Source organism: Colias eurytheme, chromosome 26 (genome assembly GCF_061535395.1).
Source record: "Colias eurytheme isolate Ceu_HAF_F1 chromosome 26, ilColEury1 Martin Lab GWU primary, whole genome shotgun sequence".
Classification (NCBI taxonomy): Eukaryota; Metazoa; Arthropoda; class Insecta; order Lepidoptera; family Pieridae; genus Colias; species Colias eurytheme.
In genome coordinates, this window is record NC_143005.1 from 1,891,867 (window position 1) to 1,918,466 (window position 26,600).

The 26,600-nt window shown below is 34.5% G+C and overlaps 1 protein-coding gene across 1 annotated transcript; it reads right to left on the reverse strand.

Annotated features, from left to right (window-relative positions):
* Positions 1–1,455: 1,455 nt before the first annotated feature.
* Positions 1,456–26,554, reverse strand: pod1 (coronin). Its single transcript, XM_090116622.1, has 23 exons — positions 26,447–26,554; positions 25,738–26,106; positions 23,353–23,539; positions 22,797–23,000; positions 22,224–22,445; positions 20,723–20,850; positions 20,141–20,281; positions 18,972–19,460; positions 13,009–13,111; positions 12,561–12,671; positions 11,911–12,031; positions 11,456–11,554; positions 11,027–11,124; positions 10,672–10,785; positions 9,897–10,145; positions 9,077–9,336; positions 8,646–8,767; positions 7,250–7,388; positions 4,664–4,795; positions 3,308–3,382; positions 2,834–2,969; positions 2,355–2,467; positions 1,456–1,958 (listed from the first exon to the last, which is right to left on the reverse strand). Exons 2-23 carry the CDS (start codon positions 26,044–26,046, stop codon positions 1,866–1,868), a joined length of 3,645 nt encoding a protein of 1,214 aa, XP_089972748.1. The 5' UTR covers positions 26,047–26,106; positions 26,447–26,554; the 3' UTR covers positions 1,456–1,865.
* Between the last annotated feature and the right edge of the window lie 46 nt (positions 26,555–26,600).

Genomic DNA, 26,600 nt, shown 5'->3' on the forward strand with positions numbered 1-26,600 from the left:
GAATTGAAAATTTGTTTAAACCACGTTTAAAGCCGTAAAAAAAATTAAATATCTAAATATGTTACTCTAACTAAAATTCATTGAAATACTCGAGAAATACCAAATACATACAAGAAAATGCTATAATCAAGCATATCTATAAAAAAGTGCATATATTTGTGACGTAATATGCACTGTTATAAGAAGAATTAATAGACACAGGAAGTTCTTATTGGAAAAATCTTATAAACATAATCCATGTTCCTGATATAAAAAATGCAGCGAAAATGCATTTCAATTTAAATACTTTTGTCTCACTAATAACCTTTCTCTTTCCCTCTTTAATAATCCGACGTCATGAGGAGTGTGACAAAACATTATTTAATATCAAAACCTTATTTCATCAAAAAACTAATAATGCCCTCTCATATTCCTTAAAATAAAAGAAAGAGACAAGTATATTTGATAATAACGGAATGGATCTCATCAGAATTTATATTTCGTATGAATATTTAAGTCAAAAACAAGCAATACATATTGCAGCTCCTTCCTATGTTAGAAAAATTGCAATATTTTTTCTAACATAGGAAGTTATTTATTCCATTATATGTATATGTATTCCATCTTGTTTGAATAAAAACACGATGATTATAATCGTCAATTATTATTTAAATTTTCGTATGAAAATTTCTGTCAATTCAGTGTTTCTGAAAAGTTGTCCAGCAACTTCATTTATCAAAAGTTGTTAAAGTTAAAATTTCATAATAAAGCCTCCTATACGAAATCTAAACTATTGAAATGTTAAAAGATCGCGTTCGGTTTTTCGCGTGATTCTACATTAAAATGAAAGAGACAGCATGCGACATATTTATCCTATACTCAAACGGGTATTTTGCACAGATTTAAAAAAAAGTGTAGTTTTAAGGCATACTCAGTCACTTTTTATTCAAGGGTGTAATATCCTAATATGTGCTGTATTTTCACTCTTGTTTTTGATAAAAAATGAAACCGTATTGAATAGATTATGATAAAAATGAGTTAATTGTCGTATATTTGAAGCCTTAATCAAGCCTTACTCAAACCTTACTCAACCCTCACTCTAATCAAGCATTATTGGACGTTTAAGTCTACAACCATTCAAGGGAATTAGATATGTCATTATTAAAACTTCAAATACTTTTAAATACCAGTAGGACTTCATTTATACGCATTATTTTCGTATTTAATCTTATCATAGATGTCCCATATATTGAAATAAGGCGATTAAAAATTTTACGTAAAAATACGTTAAAAAGCAAATTTACGTTAAAACTCCAATAAGCAATATTATAATTAACGCCTATCGCTGTGTAATATTATTGAGTTATATAAAATTTGGGTTTCCTTTTTTATTTGATTATTTTTCCAATTATATCATCAATCCAGTGACAAATCTTGTTTGTCTTGTCTTGATACAGTAAACATATATATAACTGTATGTTTAATCAAAACTTGTTAATTTCTCAGTATTATTGCAAATATTTATAAACAAGTTTTAAGCAATAATTTCCAAGAGTGTACCTTAGGGTTTAAACGAAAGGTTATAAATGCATCTTTGCTCACGTCACATTTCATTTCATGTCTTTAAACAGCAAAAAGGTATAATTTACGTGAATTAAAATAGATTATTATAAATAAAAATGTCGAATTGCATTCTAAATTACATGAAAAACGTGTCAATTATTACAAAAATCCAGCAATATTGCGTAAACAAACTCAAAAAATCCACATCAAACCATTGATTACGTCATATTATTATCATATGGATACTTGAAATAGTCTAAGTTTTAAACGCGTTTTAAAACGGTTAAAACGCGGTAATTATCCCAGTATAGGGTGTACATCCTTCACTGGTCCCACTCGGCTTCGTCGACGCCCTCCATGCTGTCCTGTTCTAGCTTCAAATTCATTGTCACCTTGGCGCTCATGGATTTCATTATCTGTAAAAAAAAATTAAAAACAACATTACTAAGAGGAATTCCCTTACTAAAACTGTAAACTTTCGTACTGATTTCATAAATTTTTCTCTTGAATCTTAATTTTTTAAATGAATATTTTAAATGAAACTTCTTTAGCGCGTTGATAGGTAAATTTCAAGGTCGCATCATGGCCCTACCGTCACGTCATGAACTAAGGCAACGATTTTTGTATCTTTGAATCTCGCTAAAGAAGTTTCACTTCTGACACGTGTGCTCGGCACACACGCTCTTTTTTTACTTTGTTGGATTCGTCCCCATCTAGATTAGGATAATAACTGTCAAAATTTTATAAAAACTAATTTCCAGCCATTGCGAGAAGCTTTAAAACTATTTACTATATTATTAAAATGCACTCACACTATCCTGTTTCTCCTTGGGGTCCATCGGCACGTGCGACTTGATGAGGTCGGGTTTCGGTTTCTGCGCCGGCTTTTCCTTTGCCGCATTAGCGGGGGCCGTGTGCGCTGACACTAGGATGAAAATAAATTATTTACATGCATATTCATATTTTTAACAACTGTTTAAGACGGCGAGCGCAAGCTTGGGTGTGATAAACCCAGACCTACGTTACAGTTACATACATCAAATTAATTTAAAATATCACATGTAATATTGTAGAAATAATTCCAGGTAATATTTTACCAATGAATAGCTGATAATATTATGTCAATAAAAGTGCAGAACAGACGGTCTCATCGCTACAACAGCGACCTCTTCAAGTCAACCTGGACAAGGAGATGCAGCGCATAATAATTGATAAAAACGACGACGACGACGACGACGATGATGATGAGACGACGACGATGATAGTTATTACACATAATATGTATACTCACACGGCTCCATTCCGGGCGGCTGCAGGCTCACAAGGCGGGGGGACAGGGGCTTGTTGTTCAGCCAGTCGGCCGCGCTCTGCCAGCCCTCCCACGTCACGTGCGTGGGGGGGAATAGGTCGTCTTGGAACAACTCGCTCTGTACGACATAATGCGTATTGAGATTGTTTAAAGAAAAACACTATGCGCATTTGAAAAACACTCGCTTTTCTATGCGTTGAAATAATATGACAACTGACATGACAATATTATGCTTCAATAGAAAAAGCACTGCATACATAACACTGTTCTTTAGTAAAGAGTAAGCTATATTCGAGTATTCCCTACATTGAAATATTAATAAAATGAACTATGTAGTTATGAACTGACGACTGTTTTCAAAATAAGAAATACACATAAATTTACCTTCGCGTGTGCTTTCACCCATTTACTTGTTACAAATATGCATTAACCAGAAATAACGTAAAATGATCTCACCTTAATCCTAGGCACTGTGAATGACAGAGGTTCCACATTCCCGTTTGTCAATCTGAGAGCTCTCGCAAACTCTACCTGCATTAAAAAAATGACTGCGTCAATAATATACTCTTTTAAATTTAAATACAAGATTGAAATTGATATTTTTGGTTTTATGGCATTCAAACGTTATCAATACATATTGGAAAGAGGGGACTCTTTGATCAAACTATAGATTTATATTTTTTTTTTTAATAATTTAGATAATTATCTTGAGATTGAAAAAAAAATTCAGTTAGTAGGTAATAAATATTTAAGAAGCATCAAATCAACATATTTTATCCTTAATATTCTATTCCCCGCAAAAGTTCACGCATGAAACGTGTCTGACAAAAAGCATACATAATAAAATTAATATATGTATATGTAATTAAATATTTTTTTTTTTCAATGTATTGTTCTTAAAAATGTTTAGTTATAAATAAAATATTTGCAAAAGTATTTGCGATTAAAACATATTTTCTTTCTTTCTAATAACACTGTTATATTTTCAGATATACAACCCGCGCGTGTCATCAGAGCCGATTCGCAGCGGCGGCGGAGTGCTCGGCAGTAGAGGCGCACGTATCGTGTGGGCGCTCGGTGACACGCACCTTGTGGTCACTGGGTTTGATAGGTATGCATATACACACATACAATGTCATAAAACACATTGATACGAACCACACAGAAAGGGACACACGCACACGTACATGCACACGCACACGTACACGTACACAAACACGTACACGTACACGACCTCGTACGCGAACACGTACACGAACACGTATACGTACACGTACACAAACACGTACACGAACTCGTACACGCAAATAAATACGTACACGTATACGCACATGTATGGTGTATTTTATCTTAGGTACAATCCTTTCTCTCAAAGACACTCCACCCTATCATATACATCTAAACCAATAATTATAATATTATACCGAAAGATCGCGGCATTTTAAAATTTAATAATTTTCAATTTCTTATACCGTTTCTTTATTATTTCTTCTTATCCGTTCATAACATACACATATTTCAAGTAATGTATATAGCGTTTGCCCAATTTAGCTATTAGCCAGCCAACATTTTTATATTACATTCATGCTTTTCAATAAAACAATTTGTTTAAAGTATACATCAATTCGCAGAGTATCCGATCGGCAAATAAAGCTATTGCATAGTATGCCTTCAAGCCACACCTCCGCGCCCGTCGGAGTGGGGAGCGTGAGGTTTTTTCATTACGGAATTTCTGGATTCGGTCCCCGCGCTCAAGGCCCGCGATAGAAGCTATGCAATAGCTTAATAAATAAATGTTAGATTTAGAATGACCTTGTCGACGGCCAGCATGTGCTTGTGCAGGAAGGCGATGCCCTGGTGCAGCGAGTGCGCGCGGTGGTGCGACAGCGCGCACACGTACGGCGCCTCCGACGTCACCTCGTAGCAGTAGATCGTCGAGTCGCCCTGCATATGCATTTTTTTTTATCATTAAGGGGCTGACAAGACCCAATTTAACAGTGATTGCGCTCTCGTTTACTCCCATACAATTAGACAGTGTGCGCAAACGAGAGCACAATATCACTGTTACTGGGCGGGGCCAGGTCGTAGAAGAAAATAATAAGAAAATATGTGATTTAAGGAAAAGTGTGGGTCATACGCGAAATATGACTCGTTAGAGGTTCAGGGGGCTTAGACAAAGTAACAATTAAAAAACGATAACGAAGTTAGAAAAGGCAAAAATGTATGGGATTGACATACGCCGCGTTAGATCACGTGGTCTATCTAATGTCAATCCCATACATTTTTCCTTTTCTAACTTCGTTATCGTTTTTTAATTGTTACTTTGTCTACGGGCCCTGGTATGTTAACTTCTTGTTTTAAATTGCAGACCCATCAAAAAATAAACACATAAAATCGTTTAATGAAGATTTTAAGACCAATCTTTGCAATTATTTTCTATCGAGCCGATTTCGTCCAATTATGTATCGAATCCGTCCACGGTCTTCGAAATATGATGAATATTAACATGATGGAAAGTGATGCCCGCCGCCCATTAGCATTCGCGATGATAGGGTAACCGTGAATGTATTTCCGGCCTTCGAGATATAAATATGCCCTTTTCTTGAAGGTCTCCCCGTGGAATCCATTTAGGAACACAGAAGATGGTAAATATATTATGGAGATTTAAAAAAATGATATTTAGATTTTTTATTAAACACGATTTATTCATTTAATTATAACCGACCGACCCGACGTTTCGCACACTTTACAACGAGCGAAATCATTCGTTCAGGCTGAACGACTAATGGCTTTAATTTCTAAATGTATAATACTCGCGTAAAATCAAACACAAATATTAGGTACTAGCGGTCCGCCCCGGCTTCGCTCGTGGTACATATTTACGTTTTCTCTACATAATAAAAAAAAAAAAAAAATTGTTTATTTCTTTTAAACAAGTTTTCATCTTGGGTTGGAGGTAAGTGCCTTCATTTAAGTGATAAATTTCACTTGTGTTAGAAGGCGCTTCTCTTCCATAACAATTACTAGGCATTAACAATTAAAAGAAAGCTTAAAAAAAAAAGGTAATGTTAACATAAAAATACTCTAAAATTGGTAGAATGGATGTATGTTTGTGTTTGTGTGTGTGTGTGTGTGTGTGTGTGTGTGTATGCGTGTGTGTGTATGTGTGTTCGCATGTTTATGTTTGTGTAATGTACAAGAATTAAAAACAATGTGATTTTTTATTTTATTTTACATCTTCATTTTACTCCCTACTATTTACATGTTTTTAAAATGTCTTCTGCTTCTGTATAACTAATTTCTTTAAGCCATTTTAAGGTATGTTTTTTACATTCGTTATATCGATTTCCATATATATTTAAAATTTTATTTACATTTTTGTATAAAATTTCTGACTGTCTATTGTACTGACGCTTACTAAATAATGTGTTCGTTTTATGAAACAGTGGAATAATGTCTCTTCTTCTACGATTCGTTATGTTAGGGTCGTATGTAATAGCCTTATGTTTTTTTAGGATAGTTGCAAGAATATATAGTTTGCGTATAGATAGTAGGCCCGTGGTGGAGTAAAGGAGTTCAGTAGAATATTTGTATGGTTTAAAATGCATAACCTTTATTAAAGCACGTTGTGCGCGTTCTACTTCCAAAAGTTTTGTTTTTGTGGCTCCGCCCCAGACCGGTATACAGTAGGTTAAAATTGATTGCGCTAGTGTCACATATATTTTGTTTAGCAAATCCTTATCAGCAACATGACGAAGTATTTTAAAAGTCCATGTTATTTTCCTAATTCTGGATGTTATTAAATCTATTTGCGGATGCCAGGACAGTCTTTGGTCAATTTGTATTCCAAGATATTTCGCTGAGGTGACTCTATTTATGTAAGGACAATGGCATGTAGTGAGATTACATTGATTGTGGATTTGAATACTAAAGTTGATAGAAGGTTGAGTTTTATTAGTTATTGAAAAGCAAATGTAGTTTGATTTGGTTACGTTTACACATAAAAACCATTCTCGTACTTCAAGGAATATAATAAAAAAAGAATTATCGAAATCGGTTCAGCCGTTCTCGAGTTATGCGCTTACCAACACATTTTGCGATTCATTTTTATATATAAGAAGATAAGAAGATAGTATGCCTTAAAATCTTAAGTTATCGGGGTTACAGTGACATCATAAAACATTTCTAATTCAAATGTAGACGACCATTTAATACTATCACTTTCACACACTGGAATAAGTACTGCTATAAGACGTCACGGCAACCCCCTTGCTGCAAAAGCGAGAAATAATATGACTTTTGAGAGCATACGAAATTGCGTGAAATGACTAAAAAAGTCTAATACACCTCGTTCTTAATTTTTTTCATCATAATATATTTTCTATATTTGTAACTCACCCGTCCAGTCAAGAAGAGTGTGCCCGAGTCGTGATCGATATGTGTGAGCAGGATAGCAGGAGACACATCTAGCGACACCGTGCACACCGGCGCCGTGAGCGAATCCGCGCGGTACAGTAGTATTTGGCGCTCGGATACTCTGCGAACAAATGTGTTTTTTAAACAAATTGTTTTATTGAAAAGCATGAATGTAATATAACATTTTGACAGGCTTAATAGCTAAATTGGGCAAACGCTACAGACTTATTTCTTGAAATATGTGTATGTTATGAACGGAGTATAAGAAATTGAAAATTAAATTTAATAATGCCGCGATCTTTCGGTACAATATTATAATCATTGGTTTAGATGTATATGATAGGGTGGAGTGTCTTTGAGAGAAAGGGTTGTACCTAAGATAAATAATAAATATACACCATACGTGTGCGTATACGTGTACGTATACATTTGCGTGTACGTGTTTGTGTACGTGTACGTGTACGTGTTCGTATACGTGTTCGTATACGTGTTCGTGTACGTGTACGTGTACGTGTTTGTGTTCGTGTACGTGTACGTGTTCGTGTTCGTGTACGTGTTCGTGTACGTGTTCGTGTACGTGTTTGTGTACGCGTACGTGTTTGTGTACGTGTACGTGTACGTGAACGTTTACGTGTTTGTGTTAGTGTTCGTGTACGTGTACGAGTACGTGTTTGTGTACGTGTACGTGTACGTGTTTGTGTACGTGTACGTGTTCGTGTACGTGTACGTGTTTTTGTACGTGTACATGTTTGTGTACGTGTACGTGTTTGTGTACGTGTACGTGTACGTGTTTGTGTACGCGTACGTGTTTGTGTTCGTGTACGTGTTCGTATACCTGTTCGTGTACGTGTACGTGTACACGTACGTGTACGTGTACGTGTTCGTGTACGTGTACGTGTACGTGTTTGTGTACGTGTACGTGAACGTGTACGTGTACGTGTTTGTGTACGTCTTCGTGTACGTGTACGAGTACGTGTTTGTGTACGTGTACGTGTACGTGTTTGTGTACGTGTACGTGTTTGTGTACGTGTACGTGTTTGTGTACGTGTACGTGTTTGTGTACGTGTACGTGTTCGTGTACGTGTACGTGTTCGTGTACGTGTACGTGTTTTTGTACGTGTACATGTTTGTGGACGTGTACGTGTTTGTGTACGTGTACGTGTACGTGTACGTGTACGTGTTTGTGTACGTGTACGTGTTTGTGTACGTGTACGTGTTTGTGTACGTGTACGTGTACGTGTTCGTGTACGTGTACGTGTTTGTTTTCGTGTACGTGTACGTGTTTGTGTACGTGTGCGTGTTTGTGTACGTGTGCGTGTGTCTATCTTTTAGTATTCGTATCTGTGTGTTATGACATTGTATGTGTGTATATGCATACCTGTCAAACCCAGTAACAACAAGGTGCGTGTCACCAAGCGCCCACACGATACGCGCGCCTCTACTGCCGAGCACACCGCCGCCGCTGCGGATCGGCTCTGATGATACACGCGGGTTGTATACCTGACAATATGTATTTATTTATTTAATATATATGATAGTGTTATTAGAAATAAAGAAAATACGTTTAATCACAAATACTTTTACAAATTTTTACTTATAACTAAACACTTTTAAGAACAATACATTGAAAATAAAATTATTTCGTTGAAAATATTCTTAATTTTCAACGAAATAATTTTATCGATTTTTACCAACTGTATACAAGTACAAGTAGTATTATACAAGTTACGCTAATGCTAATTATATAAATTTCAAACAAACAAAACCTCCATTTACACAAAGTTCATCGCTCACATTCTACAAACTCACCCTAATCAGTCCATCCTTGCACACTGTAGCCAGATACTCCCCGTACAGGGACCAATCGAGCGCGAATATCTGGTCCGTGTGGCCCGTGAGCGTGACCTCCGCGGTCGGGACCTCCTTGGCCAGGTCCCACAGCTTGACCGTGAGGTCGTGGGCCGCGGTCGTGAGCAGGTCCGAAGCGGTCGGGTGGAACCGTATTATGTAGATCTTGTCCGGGTGCGCTGAGAACGTGCGGTTCGGCTCGTTCGTTGATTCTGTTAGGCCTGTAGAAGTTAAAGTTTGTTTTAGTGTTTGAATTGTTGACGATAGAACATTTTTATAGTTTCAACCGTTTGTTTACTTGATAAAATATAAGTTGTTTCCTCTATATCAATATATAAAAATATTAATTACATACATCATTAAATACACATAAAACTAACCTTATATTTCTACTTTTGTTTTACGTCTATAAAAACGCTTTAATTATAATTTTCTTTTTTATGTAGGTATAATAATATTAATAATTTTGCGCAAAAATCAACAACAGTCAAAGAGAAACAGATAGTAACATATAATTATAGTTTTGTGAGAAACTGTGATGCAAAATATATTTTGTAAAATATGATTTAATACATTTTTAAGCTATTGCATAGCTTCTATCGCGGGCCTTGAACGCGGGGACCGAATCCAGAAATTCCGTAACGAAAATAACCTCACGCTCCCCACACCGACGGGCTCGGAGGTGTGGCTTGAAGGCATAGCATGCAATAGCTTTACCGCGGCAGTCCCCGAGTGCCACACGTCTTTTTTATTTTCCTTTCATATACAATCTGTATCTTACCGCCTTCCGGTATGATCCACTCCCTCACCGCTCCATCATCACAAGCCACTAGCAGCCTATCAACTCGGAACGGATCAAAGGCGAAGTCCTGCAAGGGCGCGGGGTGCAACAGTGCGTGGGGGTGCAACCCCGCGGGGTGCGCGGGGGCTGCGCGGGCCGCGGGGGAAGCCCCGACGGGTAATTCAATGACCGCTACCCGCCCGCCCCCGCCCACCGTGTTGATTGGCACTGCGCAGCGCACGCCGTTCGCTGTGGACCGTAGTGTATGGGGTTAGAGTCTATATTTCAGTGGCAATTAGCGCAGTGGACTGTATTACAAGATATTCAGGTGCATGTTCGATTGTATTTTAAAGAAGTCGCAAAACAGTACATGCCGTTCGCTGTGGACCGTAGTGTATGGGGTTAAGGTTTATATTTGAATGTACTTTATAGGTGTCTTTGAATGTTTATATGAGAGTAGCAATTGGTGCACTAAGATGCAGTGGGCTCACTGTGTAATCGTAAACAAATAGGTTTACATAAACAATAGAAAAGCGCACTGCACACCATTCGCTGTCAATCATATTTCGAGTGGTTTAATTTTATATTCGAATGACAGTTAGTATAGAGAACTGCACACCACACGCACACTAGTAAACATTATATTCAAATGAAAATAATTATCAATGCAATATTGAAATTACTAAAATTATTTAATATAATTTTAAAACTTATTTGCTATTCCACGATAGACATATTACTTGTGATAATAACTGTATGGTAATATGGTACTTACCACAGAAACCATGGCATTCGCCCGAGATCTGTCGACTGATGTTCTTGATATTCTCAATGTGCGTCGACTTGTGCCCTGGTGTGCCCTTCAAGTGACGGAACTTTGATACTTTTCCTGCGTAAAGATATTTTTTTTTATAGTTATTATATGGTTTGAAAGGAAACTCAATAATTTGAAGGTTTAAAAGCGATAGTAACTCAAAGATTCAGTCTGTAGCACACCTTAAGCATAAGTAAATTATTAAAATGCCCAATTTCTTAAATCATTCAAAGACAAATAAAATAAAAACTTTACTTAATTATGCTGTTTAAATATAAAAAAGTGCAAGTAAATGAAATCTTCATAAAATACATACCAAAAACAGTAGAAGTACGTTTGGTGGTCACATTTGGCACGGACGAGCGTTTTTCCTCTCTGTCGGGACTCTTGCGCGATTTTAACGAGTCTCTGCGTCTAAAAAATCAAATTACATTTATGCATATTATGGCTACGTAAGTATGCGTTTGTGTTATAGTTATACTATACATTTTTTGTACGCAACTTGAACACAAGATTTTTTTTAATATCAGTTAAGTTTCAAATGTTTGAGATCAAGAGGGAACAATAAACTGAGAAACAATTTTTTTTTTATATTTTGCAATCAGAAATTTACATATTTATTACGTTCGAATTTCTTATGAAAATAAATACTTTTTATAATCAAACACCTGATTATTCTAAAACCTAAACTACGTACACAAAAGTAGGTTTTTATATATTTTTTTAAAAACTATTATTATAATACCTCAGTGGTGCGGGTGAAGGCGGGGCTTCAGTGTCAGGCGCGGCGCTCACCGAACGCACTTCGTACGCGCGGCGACGGTCCGCTATCGACTTTACACCGCTACAACAATACATACATTCATTATTTAACCACATGTTTATATTATATTAGCTTTTTAATAAATAGCACGTTAAAATTTACATAAAGTATAAAAATAATATTTCAATCGAATTTACAGAATGAGTTGGAACACCATAATTTTCTACGATTATAATATTATTTTCGCATGAAAAATTAGTTAGTAACTTGAATTTTAAGTAAAAGACCTTAGGGCTTAATTTTCACATACATATTAAGTATATACGTAAGTGTGCGGATTTTTTTTTTTTTTTGTAAATTGTGTAAATTTATACCAATACTACTTTTTTTAATAAAGAGCATTATTTCAATACTTCACAAATACACGGGATACTCACTCAGTAGTCTCGAACATTTTCCTCCTATCTGCTGTACTGGGCGTTTTGGGAATGTACCCAGAATCTGAACTGTTGACTTCCTCCTCTACGCTCGTGTCCGACTTGCCGTTCGTGTACTCTTCTGTAATTATTGGGCGATATTAGATAAGAATTAAGTATTATAAAACAAGATCTGTAAGTGTTCAAGATGTATGTGATAACATAAGATAATAAAATAAACATTATAAAACTATAAACTATATTATCATGTAAGTTTCCCGACATGCTATTCTAGATAAAATCCAGTGAAACAGTTCAACAGTTTCAAAAACCACGCGTACAAAAATATCGATAGACGGAACAATACATAAAAAAAAAGACGTGTGTCACTCGGGGACTGCCGCGGTAAAGCTATTGCATGCTATGCCTTCAAGCCACACCTCCGTGCCCGTCGGAGTGGGGAGCGTGAGGTTTTTTCGTTACGGAATTTCTGGATTCGGTCCCCGCGCTCAAGGCCCGCGATAGAAGCTATGCAATAGCTTAAAAATATTTATTGTATAAGAAGTAAGAGATTAACTAACTGACGAACAACACTTTATAAATATTTAATTACTAATATCTGCAGCAGTTAAATAAATGAATTAATAAATAAATAATATCTAAACTCTCACCTTTAGGAGCAACCTCTACATCACTAGTGGGAGATAAAGATTTCTCTTTTTCTTCATCTTTAGACAATGGCGCTGACGTCACCGGCGTCGATCCAGATACGGGTGATGTGGCTGCAATTTATTTAGAGCTGTTTATAGTCTTTCATAATTAAATAAAATGATTTTAATGCTTTTGAACCTTCATAGAAGAGAGAAACATATGGTATTTTTAATGTTTAATATGATAGATGTTACATGCTATAAAAGGACATCATGTTTATATACTTTAATGTATGTATGAAAACTTTGAGTAAAATAAATAAGTTTGACATTCAGTTGAAAACTCACAGTCGCCCAAAAACAACTTTATTCACTTATCTATGCTTCGCATAAACATATAAAGCACCAAACATATAGTATACTATTCTTTAATCATATAAGTTAAAAGTAAATAAGAAACTACATTTACCATCACTCTTGACTCCCGGCACGGCGGGAACTGAAAAAACTTTATCGAAGGAGAACTCTTCGCTGCCGGCGGACGCGGAAAACGGCTTCGGACCTAAACGTGGCTGAAATATTTCCAAATATTATAGTACTTAATATGCAGTTTTTTTTCTCTTAGTATAAATTAAATCATACGATATTTATTGTTTAAAATACTAAACTAAAACTTAAATTTTCTTATTGAAGCGAAACTTCTTTATCTGGGTTGGAAAAAAATGTAGTGTAACATTTTTTCGTTACACGTGACATTTTTCCGTTACGCGCCATCTTTTTCTTATCCCAACCACGCGTGATTCGACGTATTTCTGTAAAGTTGCATATACATAGTAAATTATTTTTTTTAAAATAAGGTCATAAAGAAGTTTCACTTCTTACGTGTGTACACACATACACGCACACATTTTTTTTAAATAACAGCCACTTTTCAGGCACACAATTTAAAAAAAAAAATATAAAAGTGCCTGTTACGGATATAAATCTAACACACAGTATAATAATTCTAATTATTACATAAGTACATCTACAAGCTAAAAAAACTATATAGCAAAAAAATAAAACGCCGTGTCTGTTTTATTAAAACGCATAAATAACACAAACAAAAACTCTTATACAACAAAATACGTGCAGATATATACGCAAAATAAATGTGTTTTTACTTTTTATCAGACAAATATGGTATAGCGGAACATTGTAAAATTTTCAAAGAAACATTTATTCTTTGATACTTAGTTTTATAGCATTCAAATGCTTTATAAATGAGAATTCTCAGCATAGTTTGATTTTGAGAACAAGAAGCTTAAGAAGCCAAAACTTTCCTCGACACAAAAATATTTTATTATAATAAAAAATATTTTTGAGTCATGTTCGGTTCTAATGAAGAGAATTGACAGATGTCAACAGCTGAGTGAATATCAGCTCCTTAGTTTTAAATTCAAAAATCATATTAAATTCAATAATTACTTGTAAAAACAGTATAAATTAGTAATAGTAAACTATCTTATCAACGTACAAGTGTTATTTAATGTGAAATACGTATAATTACGTGACTGAAGCTGCGTTTTGTATAACGTGGATGTCAACGGCAACGGAAATTCAAATTCGAATTTCTTCTTGGATAAAACCAGGGGAGTACTAGTTTTAATATATCTTATTTATAGATACACACAACATTCACATTCATTTAAAGTTTAAACTAATAACACTGCTCATATTTTATGAGTAACGTCATAATAAATACATGAGCGCATAGTTATCGTCTCACTTTGCTTGACAAGTTGGAAGCAATTTAGAGGACAAAAACTAATAGCTCCAGACAAAATATACTTCAGTTCTAATACAAAACCTATATCTTATCCATTCACTATCTACTCTTTTCTTATAATTAAACCATATTAAGCCTATCTAACACAAGCAAAATTGTTTTAATTGTATCATATTATTATATACAATTTTTAACATCTATTTCACCTGTTTCAGCAACTAAAATTACAACATGCTGACCCGCAAGGCAGTGGCCAAAGATATGGAAAACAAACTAAAGGCCACACTACAGGATTTAAAGGCTTCTCAATCCCTGTGTGAACAACTCTTGCTGGAGAGAGAGGAACATGAGGTAGAAATCCAGCAAATAATAAACAAGAATACTAGTCTGAAGGCCGAGCTAGCTGAACTCCACACTCAATATATGGACAGCCAAAACAAATGCACAGCCCTTCAAGACCTTGTCGACAGCTTCCAACAGTGTTCCAATGACCACGAGAAGGCTCTCAGTCGTATCGCTGAACTGGAATGCAGTTTAATGGAGGTTCAGGAGGATAACTCCAAGCGGCTATGCAATTCATCCAACAGTCTTTTTGATGAACTGCTTGAATGTGGACAGTTAAGTGGTTTTGAAAACAGTAGAAACATTAAGTTCAATTCACACAACAAATTGAAAAAATATCTTAGATTATACTTAATCTAAGATATTTTTTCAATTTTTGTACTCCTAATAGTTCATTTACATATATCATGAATTCATTAGATAGTTTTACTTTTAATGAAAATAGTATTGTTATTATATTATATGGAGATAGTTTTAAATTAAAAAAACATGACATAGATATAGGATTTCAAAAAATGTTAAAAATTAGTAGTGAGACAAAATGCAAATTTATGTTGTGTACATTACCATATTTGCCTGATTTGACACAAAATCAATATAAATTTATCTATAATATTAACTTGAAATTATATAATTTAACAAATCATCATAGTGATGCATTTATATATTTTGACATAAATTCTTGTATTAAATCTTTTTGTTTGACAAAGAATACAGTGTATCTGCCATTTAGATATAAGAGAGAACTTGCTATGTTAATAGCATATAAAATTATTAACCAGTCTGGTACATGTTTAGTATCAGACCCTGGATCTACTATAATTTTATGTAGTAGTAATTATATACATCAACCTAGTTTAAGTGTTGACAGACAATCTAGCCCTAAGCTATATTTAAACTAGTTTATAAGACAACAGCTAAGCAGTCTTTTTCTATTGTGCATCAAAATATTCAAGGCTTGGCTAGCAAATTATTAGAAATAGAATTATTTTTAAATCATAATAGAATTAAAATATTTTGTGTAACAGAACATTGGCTTAAACAATGTCAGTTGTTAATAAATATTGATAATTATAAATTAAAAAGTATATACTTTAGAACAAACGCTATTCATGGAGGTTCTCTTATTTTTGTACACAATAGTTTAAAATGCAAGGAACGAACTGACATTGTTAGCCTTTCTGTAGAACGGACCATTGAACTGTCCTGTGTGGAGCTGGAGCGTTATATTATTGTTTGCGTTTATAGACCCCCTTCCAGTGACTATAATATGTTTGAGACAGTCATGGAAGAAATATTAAAGCGTTTAAGTAGGAGTAAAAAAAAAGTTATAGTATGTGGTGATTTTAATATTGATATACTTTTACAAACACAAACGGCAACACGAATTGTTAATTTGTTTCAGTCATTTAATCTGTATAAACTTTTTAATGAACCCACACGAATTACACCTACTTCTGCAACCTGTATTGATAATATATACTGCGACTGCAACTGTTTAGAGAAAAATATTCTCAATACACTCACTTCGGATCACTGTGGCCAGAAAGTAGTTTTTGAATGGGATTGTTTACCTGAATTTAAAAGAATTAATGTTAGGCCTATAACTAAAAAAGGCATTAATAAATTTAGAGATAATATTAATAAAAGCCTGCCCGTACTGAATGATCAATCCTGTCATAATAATCCTTGTGAAATGTTAAAAAAATCTTTTTAATTTAGTGCATAATGAATTTGAAAAAATATTTAAAGTTAAATCTTTAAATATTACCAAGGATTTACCATTTAGTAAATGGGCGACACCTAGCATACATAGGTGTAGGATCGTTCTTTATGAGTTATATGGTATGAAGCAATATAATAAAGACCCATCTTTTCTTAGTTATGTTAGAAATTACTCAAAAACTTTTAAAATTGTTTGTTTTACTGCGAAGCGTTTGTATATCAGAGATAAAATACGCGACTCCGATAATAAAGTTAAAACAGTTTGGTCTATTATTAATGGTGAAATGGGTAAAAGCAAATCAAGTAATACCATAAAACTTGTTAATAATGGCATGGTTATTGACAAAAATGCTGATGTTGCGCTTGCATTTGAAGATTTCTTTAGTAGTGTCCCTGCTAGCATTACTAATAATTTAAATTCGTCTTCAGCACTTGCAGAGACCTTTTTGAGGGACCATGTTGCGGGGTGCAGCACATTATTTGAATTGCGACACGTAACTGCTAATGATATTGTTACAGCCTTTAAGACACTAAATTTAAAAAATACTTGTGATCTTTGGGGAATGTCCGTAAATTTAGTTAATAATATAATAGAAAATATTGCGAACAATTTAGCTTTTATATTTAATAAGTGTTGTGACTATGGTACATTTCCTAATTTATTAAAGCTTAGTAAAGTTATACCTCTATTTAAGAAAGGCGATCAAGAAGACTGTAACAACTATAGACCTATCTCGATTTTACCAACATTAAGTAAGGTATTCGAAAATTTAATATTAAACCAATTGACTAGTCACTTTGCATCTAATAATTTGCTGCACACCAAACAGTTTGGTTTCACAAAGGGGCGCTCAACCACAGATGCTGGAGTTGCACTACTAACACATATATATAAGGCATGGGAAAACTCAAAAAATGCTTTGGGGATATTTTGTGACCTCTCCAAGGCATTTGACTGCGTTGAACATTGTACCTTATTGCGTAAACTTAATCACTATGGGATTAAAGGACAAGCTCAGAACCTCATAGCCTCATACCTGCATGATAGGATACAAACTGTAGTTGTTAATGGAGAACGTTCTAGCGGTGCGTCAATTAACATTGGTGTTCCACAGGGATCTATTTTAGGACCCTTCTTGTTCTTGGTATATATCAATGATCTACCTTATTATTTACAGGATAGGTGTGAAATAGTTCTGTTTGCAGATGATACCTCATTAATATTTAATGTGGATAGGCATGACCCAAATGTTGACGAAGTGAACAGTGCTCTTTTACACATATCCGACTGGTTTACTGCTAATAATTTATTATTAAATGCCAAAAAAACAACTTGTGTTGAATTTTTACTACCAAACGTTAAAAAGTTAAGCAGCAATATTACCTTGAACGGGGAGGTATTACACCCTACAGAATCGACTGTATTTCTTGGGTTAACATTGGACGAGAAACTACAGTGGGGAGCCCATGTCAACACCGCTGCAGGTAAGCTCAGTTCAGCAGCATATGCAGTCCGAAAGGTAAGGCATCTCACCGATGAAGATACAGCTAGATTGGTTTATTTCAGCTACTTTCATAGTATTATGTCCTATGGAATTCTACTATGGGGCAGGGCAGCAGATATAGAAACTATATTTATCTTACAGAAAAGAGCCATTCGTTCTATATATAATTTACGTGCTCGGGACTCACTAAGAGATCTCTTTAAGAATACTGGTATCCTTACTGTACCATCACAGTATATATTTAATAATATTTTGCATGTACACAAAAACGCCGACTTACACACAAGAGTAGGAGATAGACACTGTTATGGCACAAGGAACAGAAATAGAATTGAAATGCCATTTTTCCGATTAGCTAAAGTTAAAAATTCATTTATGGGTCAAGGTATACGCTTTTACAATAGAATTCCTCATAATATTAAAGAGTTTAGTAGTTCTAAATTTAAAACTTATATAAAAAATGTACTAGTTCAGAGAGCGTACTACAGTATTCAGGAATATATGGACGATAAAAACCCATGGAGGGTTGTCGCGTAAAAACCACAGGACAGTTCTTTGGCATGTTATTACAATACTTATATGTTGTTACATATGTATTTTGTAAAATTGTAAAACTGACATGATTTAAAAGAGCAACTATGGAGTTTCTTGCCGGTTCTTCTCCGTAGATACTGCTTTCCGAATCGGTGGTAAATTTTAAAATATGTAATGACGTTTCAAAAGTGCTTCTATAAGAAGTCTAATTGAATAAATAAATGTTTGAGTTTGAATGCGAGTTAAATACAACATCAAAATCAAAAAGAACGCATAACACGCAACAGGAACGGAAAACATTTAACCCAACATTCCAAGAATAACAAAAATTTAAAACAATAAAAAAAATCATAAAAAAAGACGTGTGTCACTCGGGGACTGCCGCGGTAAAGCTATTGCATGCTATGCCTTCAAGCCACACCTCCGCGCCCGTCGGAGTGGAGAGCGTGAGTTTTTTTCGTTACGGAATTTCTGGATTCGGTCCCCGCGCTCAAGGCCCGCGATAGAAGCTATGCAATTGCTTAAAATAAAAATAACACACACATTCCACTCGAATACCTTATATCCCGACACAGGCATAGCAGTGGTCCTGGGCTTAGGTTTAGGCGCCTCTACATCATCACTCGCAGACCCTGCTTCCGAAATAGAAGACCTAGGCAACGGCTTTGGGACCTGAATACCGTTGATCAAACTATTACTCCTTGACAATGTTTCGCTAGAATCCGAGTCGGTTTTGTCCAAACTCTGCGCTTTCTCCATTTCACAATCTTTCTTCTCGTCACATCCGTTATCCGTTATCTTTTTATGGAAGCCATTTTCTTTCGACGATTCTTTAGGTTCCACTTTCTGTTTCTCCATGCCTTTAATGATATCTTTGACGTTTATGAAATCGATTCTATCTTCTTCTTTCTCTGGTGTTTGTATAGTCTGTGGTTTAGGTGCTGACTTCACTTCTGTTGCGGATGTGACAATTTTAGAGTCACCTTTCTTAGGAACCGGCATAGCTAGTATATTCTTGACAAGCTCTTCCAAATTCCCGCGGTGTACCTATAAGAATTTACTATATGTACTCATAAGGTTCAATCTGTCGCAATGTGCATGCAGACAGCACTTAAATAAAAAGCAGATAATGTAGAAGCTTAAAAAATAAAAATAAACAAAAAAATTAAAAACATTACTTACTGAACTAAAACACCCAAAATAAACCACTAACTACGGGACACTACGAAATAAAACACGACAACTAAAAAGCGCACACCAAAAAATATCACAACTGAAAAATCACACAAATCCAAAAAAATTAAACCCTGTAAATAGCTAATTATTTTAAAATTTGCAACCGTAACTCATTGCAAATACGTGTAAATAAGAAAATTAATTATATTAGTTGGGAAACATTTAAAGTTAAAAAAATGTTAGTCTAATGTAAAACCAATTATTTCAATACACAGTCCCTAAAACATTACTTCAATTTTACACATATTTCCCCTGCTTATTACTAACCATAAAGTTAGTAACGGATAGATTCAATGACAATGAATTTTTTACTTCCAAAAAAAATTTTCTATCACTATTCACTACCCAAATTAGTTCTATTCTATCCTCAATTATTACCCCAAAAACACTACCAAATCCGACCATTTTATCTGCATACCTTCAAAGAATTATTAGAATTCTACCCTCAATTTACCCCAAAAACAACTAGCAAATCCGACCATTTTACATACCTGTGTAGAATTATTAGCATCAGGGTGTAAGGATATATTTGGCACGGGATAGTCTTGTTTATCGAGCCACATGGGAGCGCTGAGGTAAGTAACTGCGCCGGTCGTATCGGGGTATAGGTCCGCGTGGTAGTCGCGGTAACTCTGTAAATGTAATGTTATTTAAAGGAAACTATGTAAAAATCGTAGTCCATAGTATTTATTTGTGATTTCTTTGTTGATATTATTTTTTAAGAACAGAATAAATAAACAAATTATGAAATTAACAATGTTAAACGTTTTACGTCGATCACGCAATAGCTACTAAACGGTGTGTAGATAAAATTGGCAACTATTTTATAAACCAGATGAATGCTATCTCATAAAATAATTATTTTTTATTAACACTTAAATTCAAAAAGATATACAATCAGTCAATCATCTCCATTGAGCATAGAATATACTATTTTCTTTTCTCTGTCTACTATTGCATACTATTTTACAACTACATATTTTAAAAATCAATAGAAGAACATAATTTCCAAAACAATTGACTTTTTATCAGAAAACCTAGTTTAGACAAAGATAATATTCTTTAAAACTAACCTTCCTCGGCACTTGATACATGATAGGCACAACAGAGGAGCCAGCTAGCTGCAGCACGCGGTTTACCTCGCCCTCCATAACACGGAGGGCCCTCTTGGGCACGAGGCAAGCGCCCTTCGTTTGTTCACCTGGTGGAATATAATAAAATTATTAAAAATATATTATTAAGCTATTGCATAGCTTCTATCGCGGGCCTTGAGCGCGGGGACCGAATCCAGAAATTCCGTAACAAAAAAACCTCACGCTCCCCACGGGGACGGGCGCGGAGGTGTGGCTTGAAGGCATAGCATGCAATAGCTTTACCGCGGCAGTCCCCGAGTGACACACGTCATTTTTTTTTAATACAAACTATGTATTTTGTGAGACAATGGTCACAAAAGTTTAAACGTTTATGGATATTATTAGAACAATGTATTTACTTTAGATCTATATCTAAATGACGGCCGCTAAAGAGAAATTATATTTTTTTCTTATGTAATTAAACAAAAGTTGGATATGGCTTTATTTTTTAAAATGGGTCGAAGGCATCCTTATTAAATATATTTGTCGTCATTAATCACGATAGAAATATATTTCAACTACGGTATGCCAGGTACAAGCAATTAAATAATTCTATTGATTCCATTAATAGCATTGAAAAAAATTGAATACACTAGTTTTATAAACAGAAAGTAACTTCGTCTTAAAGCGAATATTAATTTAATAAAAACATAGATGAAGCATTTCACTTAGAAGACTTCCGTGACGAATATAAAACATAAAGATTGAAATGAGAACTACAACCGTACAAAGCGCTAACGAGCGACGCCGCGGGCAGAATAACTAATACCAGACATAATTGGTAGTCTTACTTGAACATGGAAATTTAAAAATTAGCAAATATTGTTCAAAAGTTAATAAAAATTTTATAAATCTATACTTACTTAAAATTATAAAGAGGAAACCTTTGTATTTTGTATGTTTGTATTTAATAGGCTCAAAAACTACTGGGCTGATTTCAAAATTTATTTTACCACTAGGTTTCCGCCCGCGGCTTTGCCCGCGCAGTCAAAGAAAAACCCGCATAGTTCCCGTTCTCGTGGGATTTCCGGGATTGCGTCATTTTCCCGGGATAAAGAGTAGCCTATGTCCTTTCTCGGGTATCAAAATATCTCCATACCAAATTTCATGAAAATTGGTTCAGTAGTTTAGGCGTGATTGAGTAACAGACAGACAGACAGAGTTACTTTCGCATTTATTATATTATAAGTAAGGATTACTTAGAGGGATTCTTCCGAATCCGTATAGGCTATATTTTATCCCGGAAAACGTAAATATGTACCACGGGCGAAGCCGGGGCGGATCGCTAGTTTGTAATAGTTCCATATTTATTTGAGATGGCCATTTTTTGAAACATTCGAATGGATATTTGCAGGTTTTTTTTTTAAATAAATAAGTGTAATAATTAGTGAAATCCAATAAACTTGAAACATTCATATTATTAGAAATAATAATTACTCACCAGAATGCCGTAATCCCTCAATCAAGTACGGTTCCTTATCAGTCAATTCCATATACAATATCGTTGTATCACCCTTCCCAGCGAGGAACAGCATATTGGTGTCTGGATCGAACAAGGGCATCAACACTCCGGTAGAACAGTCTAGTTCTAGTGTCTTCTGCGTTTGGGACAAGTTGCGTATATCACGAATCATTATTTGACGGAGACGCGCTGAATCAAAACCTGCAAGAGGATATAGCTTAAATAAGTTTTGAAATCATACAATTTATTCATAGATTTTATTGAGTGATGTGTTTACAGGTATTCATTATGAATATGTTTCGCATTTCTATATGTCACTGTTACGAATACAACAACAGCGAGCATACGCGTAAAATACGCATTTTTCGCCGCATTGCGAAAACATGCCCATTACCCTTACCTATAATAGGTCTATCGAAAAAAAAATATACGGTCGAAATGAGAACCTCCTCCATTTTTTAACGCACGGGCGAGTCGACGCGAGGGTCCTAACTCGCACTTTCTTATCCTTACTTGCCGTCTTATTGATAAAATACAATACAAAACCCTCACCAGTAGTAAGAATCCTATCCGTATCCCCAAGCCACACAAGCCTACTATCCTTGATATTCTGATGGCTGTTCGCTACATTCAGCACGGGCGAGTCCACTCGCGGGTCTAACACTCGCACCTTCTTATCCTTACAAGAAGTTGCTACTAGCTTGCCGTCTTTCTTCCATGATGTTGATTGTATCACTTCTGTGTGATCTCTGTTTACTGTTAACAAAAAATATATTACAATATGTTAAAATATCACATTTATAATAATAAGATACATTATTATAGGTTGAATTGAAATAAAAAACTAAAAATATAGGTAATTCTATTTTAAAATTAACTAGCTATATAGCGTGTTTTTTCTCGCGAACGTAGCCGCGTGCAAAAATAATAGCTAATGTGTGGTTCTGGTACATAAACATCACTGCCAAGTACATATCATCAAAATCATTTCACCGGTTTTCACATGTAAGAGTAACAAACATCAATACATTCTTATAAACGTTCCTATTTATCATACTAGTTCGATTGTCCCAATGTTCATCGACCCAAAATAGGAAAATAAACCTACCAAAAGCCTCCTTCTGTTTCGTCAAGTCCCAGAGAGCAAGTTCATGTCCTGAGGCAACATGAATCAAGCCATCGGCAACAGGATGGAATCCAACATTCTCCACTCTTCTCTGTTTCTGGGACAGAGTACATTCAGGTGTCGAGAGAGACTCCTTGAGGCCCTCAGGTGGAATGTGCCATACTTTTACCTGTAGATCAAATTTCATATAAAAATAATGGGTAAATAGTATATATGACGAGTTCACAGCTATGTCAACAAAAAATATAAAGAAATAAATAAATAGAACATGCAATAAGTTCACAGTTATGTTAACATTTCTTAACATTTTTAAATTGGTCATTCAATACACCAATTCAGTGCTCATGTCATTGCTCTAAAAAAATTCAAGGCATCACATGTGAACGGCTGAACCGATTTCGATAATTCTTTTTTTATTATATTCCTTGAAGTATGAGGATGGTTCTTATGTAGAGAAAACATAAATAATATGTACTTAGAGCAAAGCCGGGGCGGACCGCACCGACCGTATGAAATAAATATAGATATTGTTTAAACTTTACAGTATCTTTTGACTTTTCCATAAAAAAATTTAATTAATCAATAATTTGTGTTAAACTTATAAGTAGTCAGCAATTAATTGCTTATCTACTAAAGATAAATACATCAGGATGTATTGTGTTTAATATTATTAAATACAGTGTAAACTCTATATAACGACACTCCATTTAACGTCAAACTCCGTATAACGTCAAGATTTATCGACTTTGGTTGGTTTATATTGTTGTCTATACAATAATACACTCCATATAGCATCACGCTCACTCTAATTAACGACCACAATAAGACATTACAACTAGGAACTAGGACTAGGAAGTACTGACTAAGTTGCCGAAATCAATGAAAATGTAGTTGTTTACATTCTTTTTTACTGACATACCGAAGATTCTCAGAAATGCAGTCGTAGAAAAATAAAGAAAAAATTCTGCATGCCGAAGAAGATGGACGATCTGCCAAAAAATTGAAGAAACCTCAATATGAAGACCTTGATCAAGCGATGATAACATGGTTTCATAGGCAATGTCAAAATAATATTCCTATCTCTGGACCAATCATGTAATTTTCCCTTTCTCTCCATTTAACGACCACTCTCTATAACGTCGAAAAATGCACGGTCCCTTAAGTGACGTTATATAGAGTTTACACTGTAATTGGATTATTCAATCAATGTTTAAACAAATCATCAAATGAGTAATTCATTGCAAGTACTTTCTCTATCTTATCTATTCCACAAAAATAGAACTGAGTATATTTCCAGTGAAAACTTGATTACTGTAAAAGTTATGATAAAAAATGTTGGTCCTATTCCTTCATAGCATTTAAATTTTGAAACCATTGTATGTGTTTGTAGGCTTGGTTCATAACAAGCAGGACAAGTTGTATTGTTTGGACAAGTAAAGTAAACAATACACATTACTGTTTATACAAATATTCTGTCTTCTTTGATACTTATTGATATTGAAAAATTATTTAAAACCTTTTTATAGAAAGACTACATGAAAATATAATCATATAAAGATAGAAAAAAAAACATTGTTTTGTGGCACATAACATAATATATGTATTAGGAAACACAGGGTTATTGAACATTTTTAATTTTTATTTTTGAATACATATAACTTATTTCTTGTTTAATCTTTTAAACAATTTTAGTTAATATTGGGCAGGATGTGATTGCTTATGACAGAATATTCTATACAGTAAAAAAAATATATTATAAGAATAGATGAATAAAATAATATCAACATCTGTTTGTAACATATTCAATAACACTAAAATGTTACCAAGTTCCTTTGTCTAAGAACACTGAATGATTTGATCACTAATTACTATCAGAGATCATTAAAAAATCTCAAACAACAAAGTTTAGCGGCACTCAAAGCTATTAGAAAGGTGAAAACACTTTCAATGCTTCAGTCCACATATAGGTTAACGAAAATTGAACATATACCAAATACAATTACTATGTACCGATTTGTAGCTCAATCTCAACAGTTTATGATAGACATGGAGATAAAAATAGAACACTAATTAGAATCAAAGTCTGATCAAAGGTAGAAGGTAAAATTGAAAGGCCATTAAATTGTCTTTGTGATTAAATATAAATAATAATAGTGACAGTATAGAAAAAATATACAATTTAATGAGTCCAATCAAGTCAATAGTTATTTATTTCACTTAGTTTTTATCAAAGTTTGATAATTGCTAATGATGAAAAATTTATACTAGTAATTGAATGGAAAGGAAAAGTGCAACCAAAATATTTTTTTTACAATACTAACCATTCAGCACTTTAACTATTTGTAAAAGTATGACTTTAAAACTCACCAATGAATCCTGTGACCCAGTGAGCAGCAGGCCGTCATGGAACGGCGAAAAATCCATATCAGTAATAGTGTCAGAGTGAGCATGCAATAATGGCATGGTCTTGCTCTTCCTGCCGCAGTCATCCAGAGGTAGAACAGCCATACTGGAGCCTACATGCTCCCAGTTAAACGCCATGAACGCTGCCGACGCACATATATTGTTCCCATACGTCTGATACGAACCCACACATATATCCCTGATACATGCCTCGGGCTTCGGCACGATAGGCGCTGCATTTTTATACTTAGAGGCTTTAAAACGCCAAGCCATTTTGAGCCAATAAAATGTTTCAGTCTTTAATTTGGAATGTTACAGCCTTAGGCGGTGTACCTAAAAAAAATAAAAAATAAAAACATTAAAGACAAAGGTAAAATTTTAATAAAGCGCATATCATTAATAAATTGTAGTAAATAATAAAGAATACTGACAATTAATGTTATTAGTCTACTTATTACCGGTCTCTTCTTATGGAAATCTTCACGAGAGAAAGATTTTATACACTCTTAATAATTTATATGCACTTTGTTTTGGTTTTGAATAAGTTGGCCGGGTTGCGACCGGATATGAAAAGATTTAAGCAAAACTCGTAAACAGTACCCAGGCAATAAATAACTGTACCAGTACATTAATTTATTACTAAGGAAGATAATGAGTAATACAATTAACTCACCTCTACGTTTAAAATATCAATTAGAAAACAAATTTCTGGTAGACACTCCCCCTAAACGTCGGCCATTTCAATTGTAGCGACATTTAGTGCAGATCGATAATAAAATTCCTGTCAATGTGTCAATGCAGTACGATTCCACTCGTATGCAGTACAA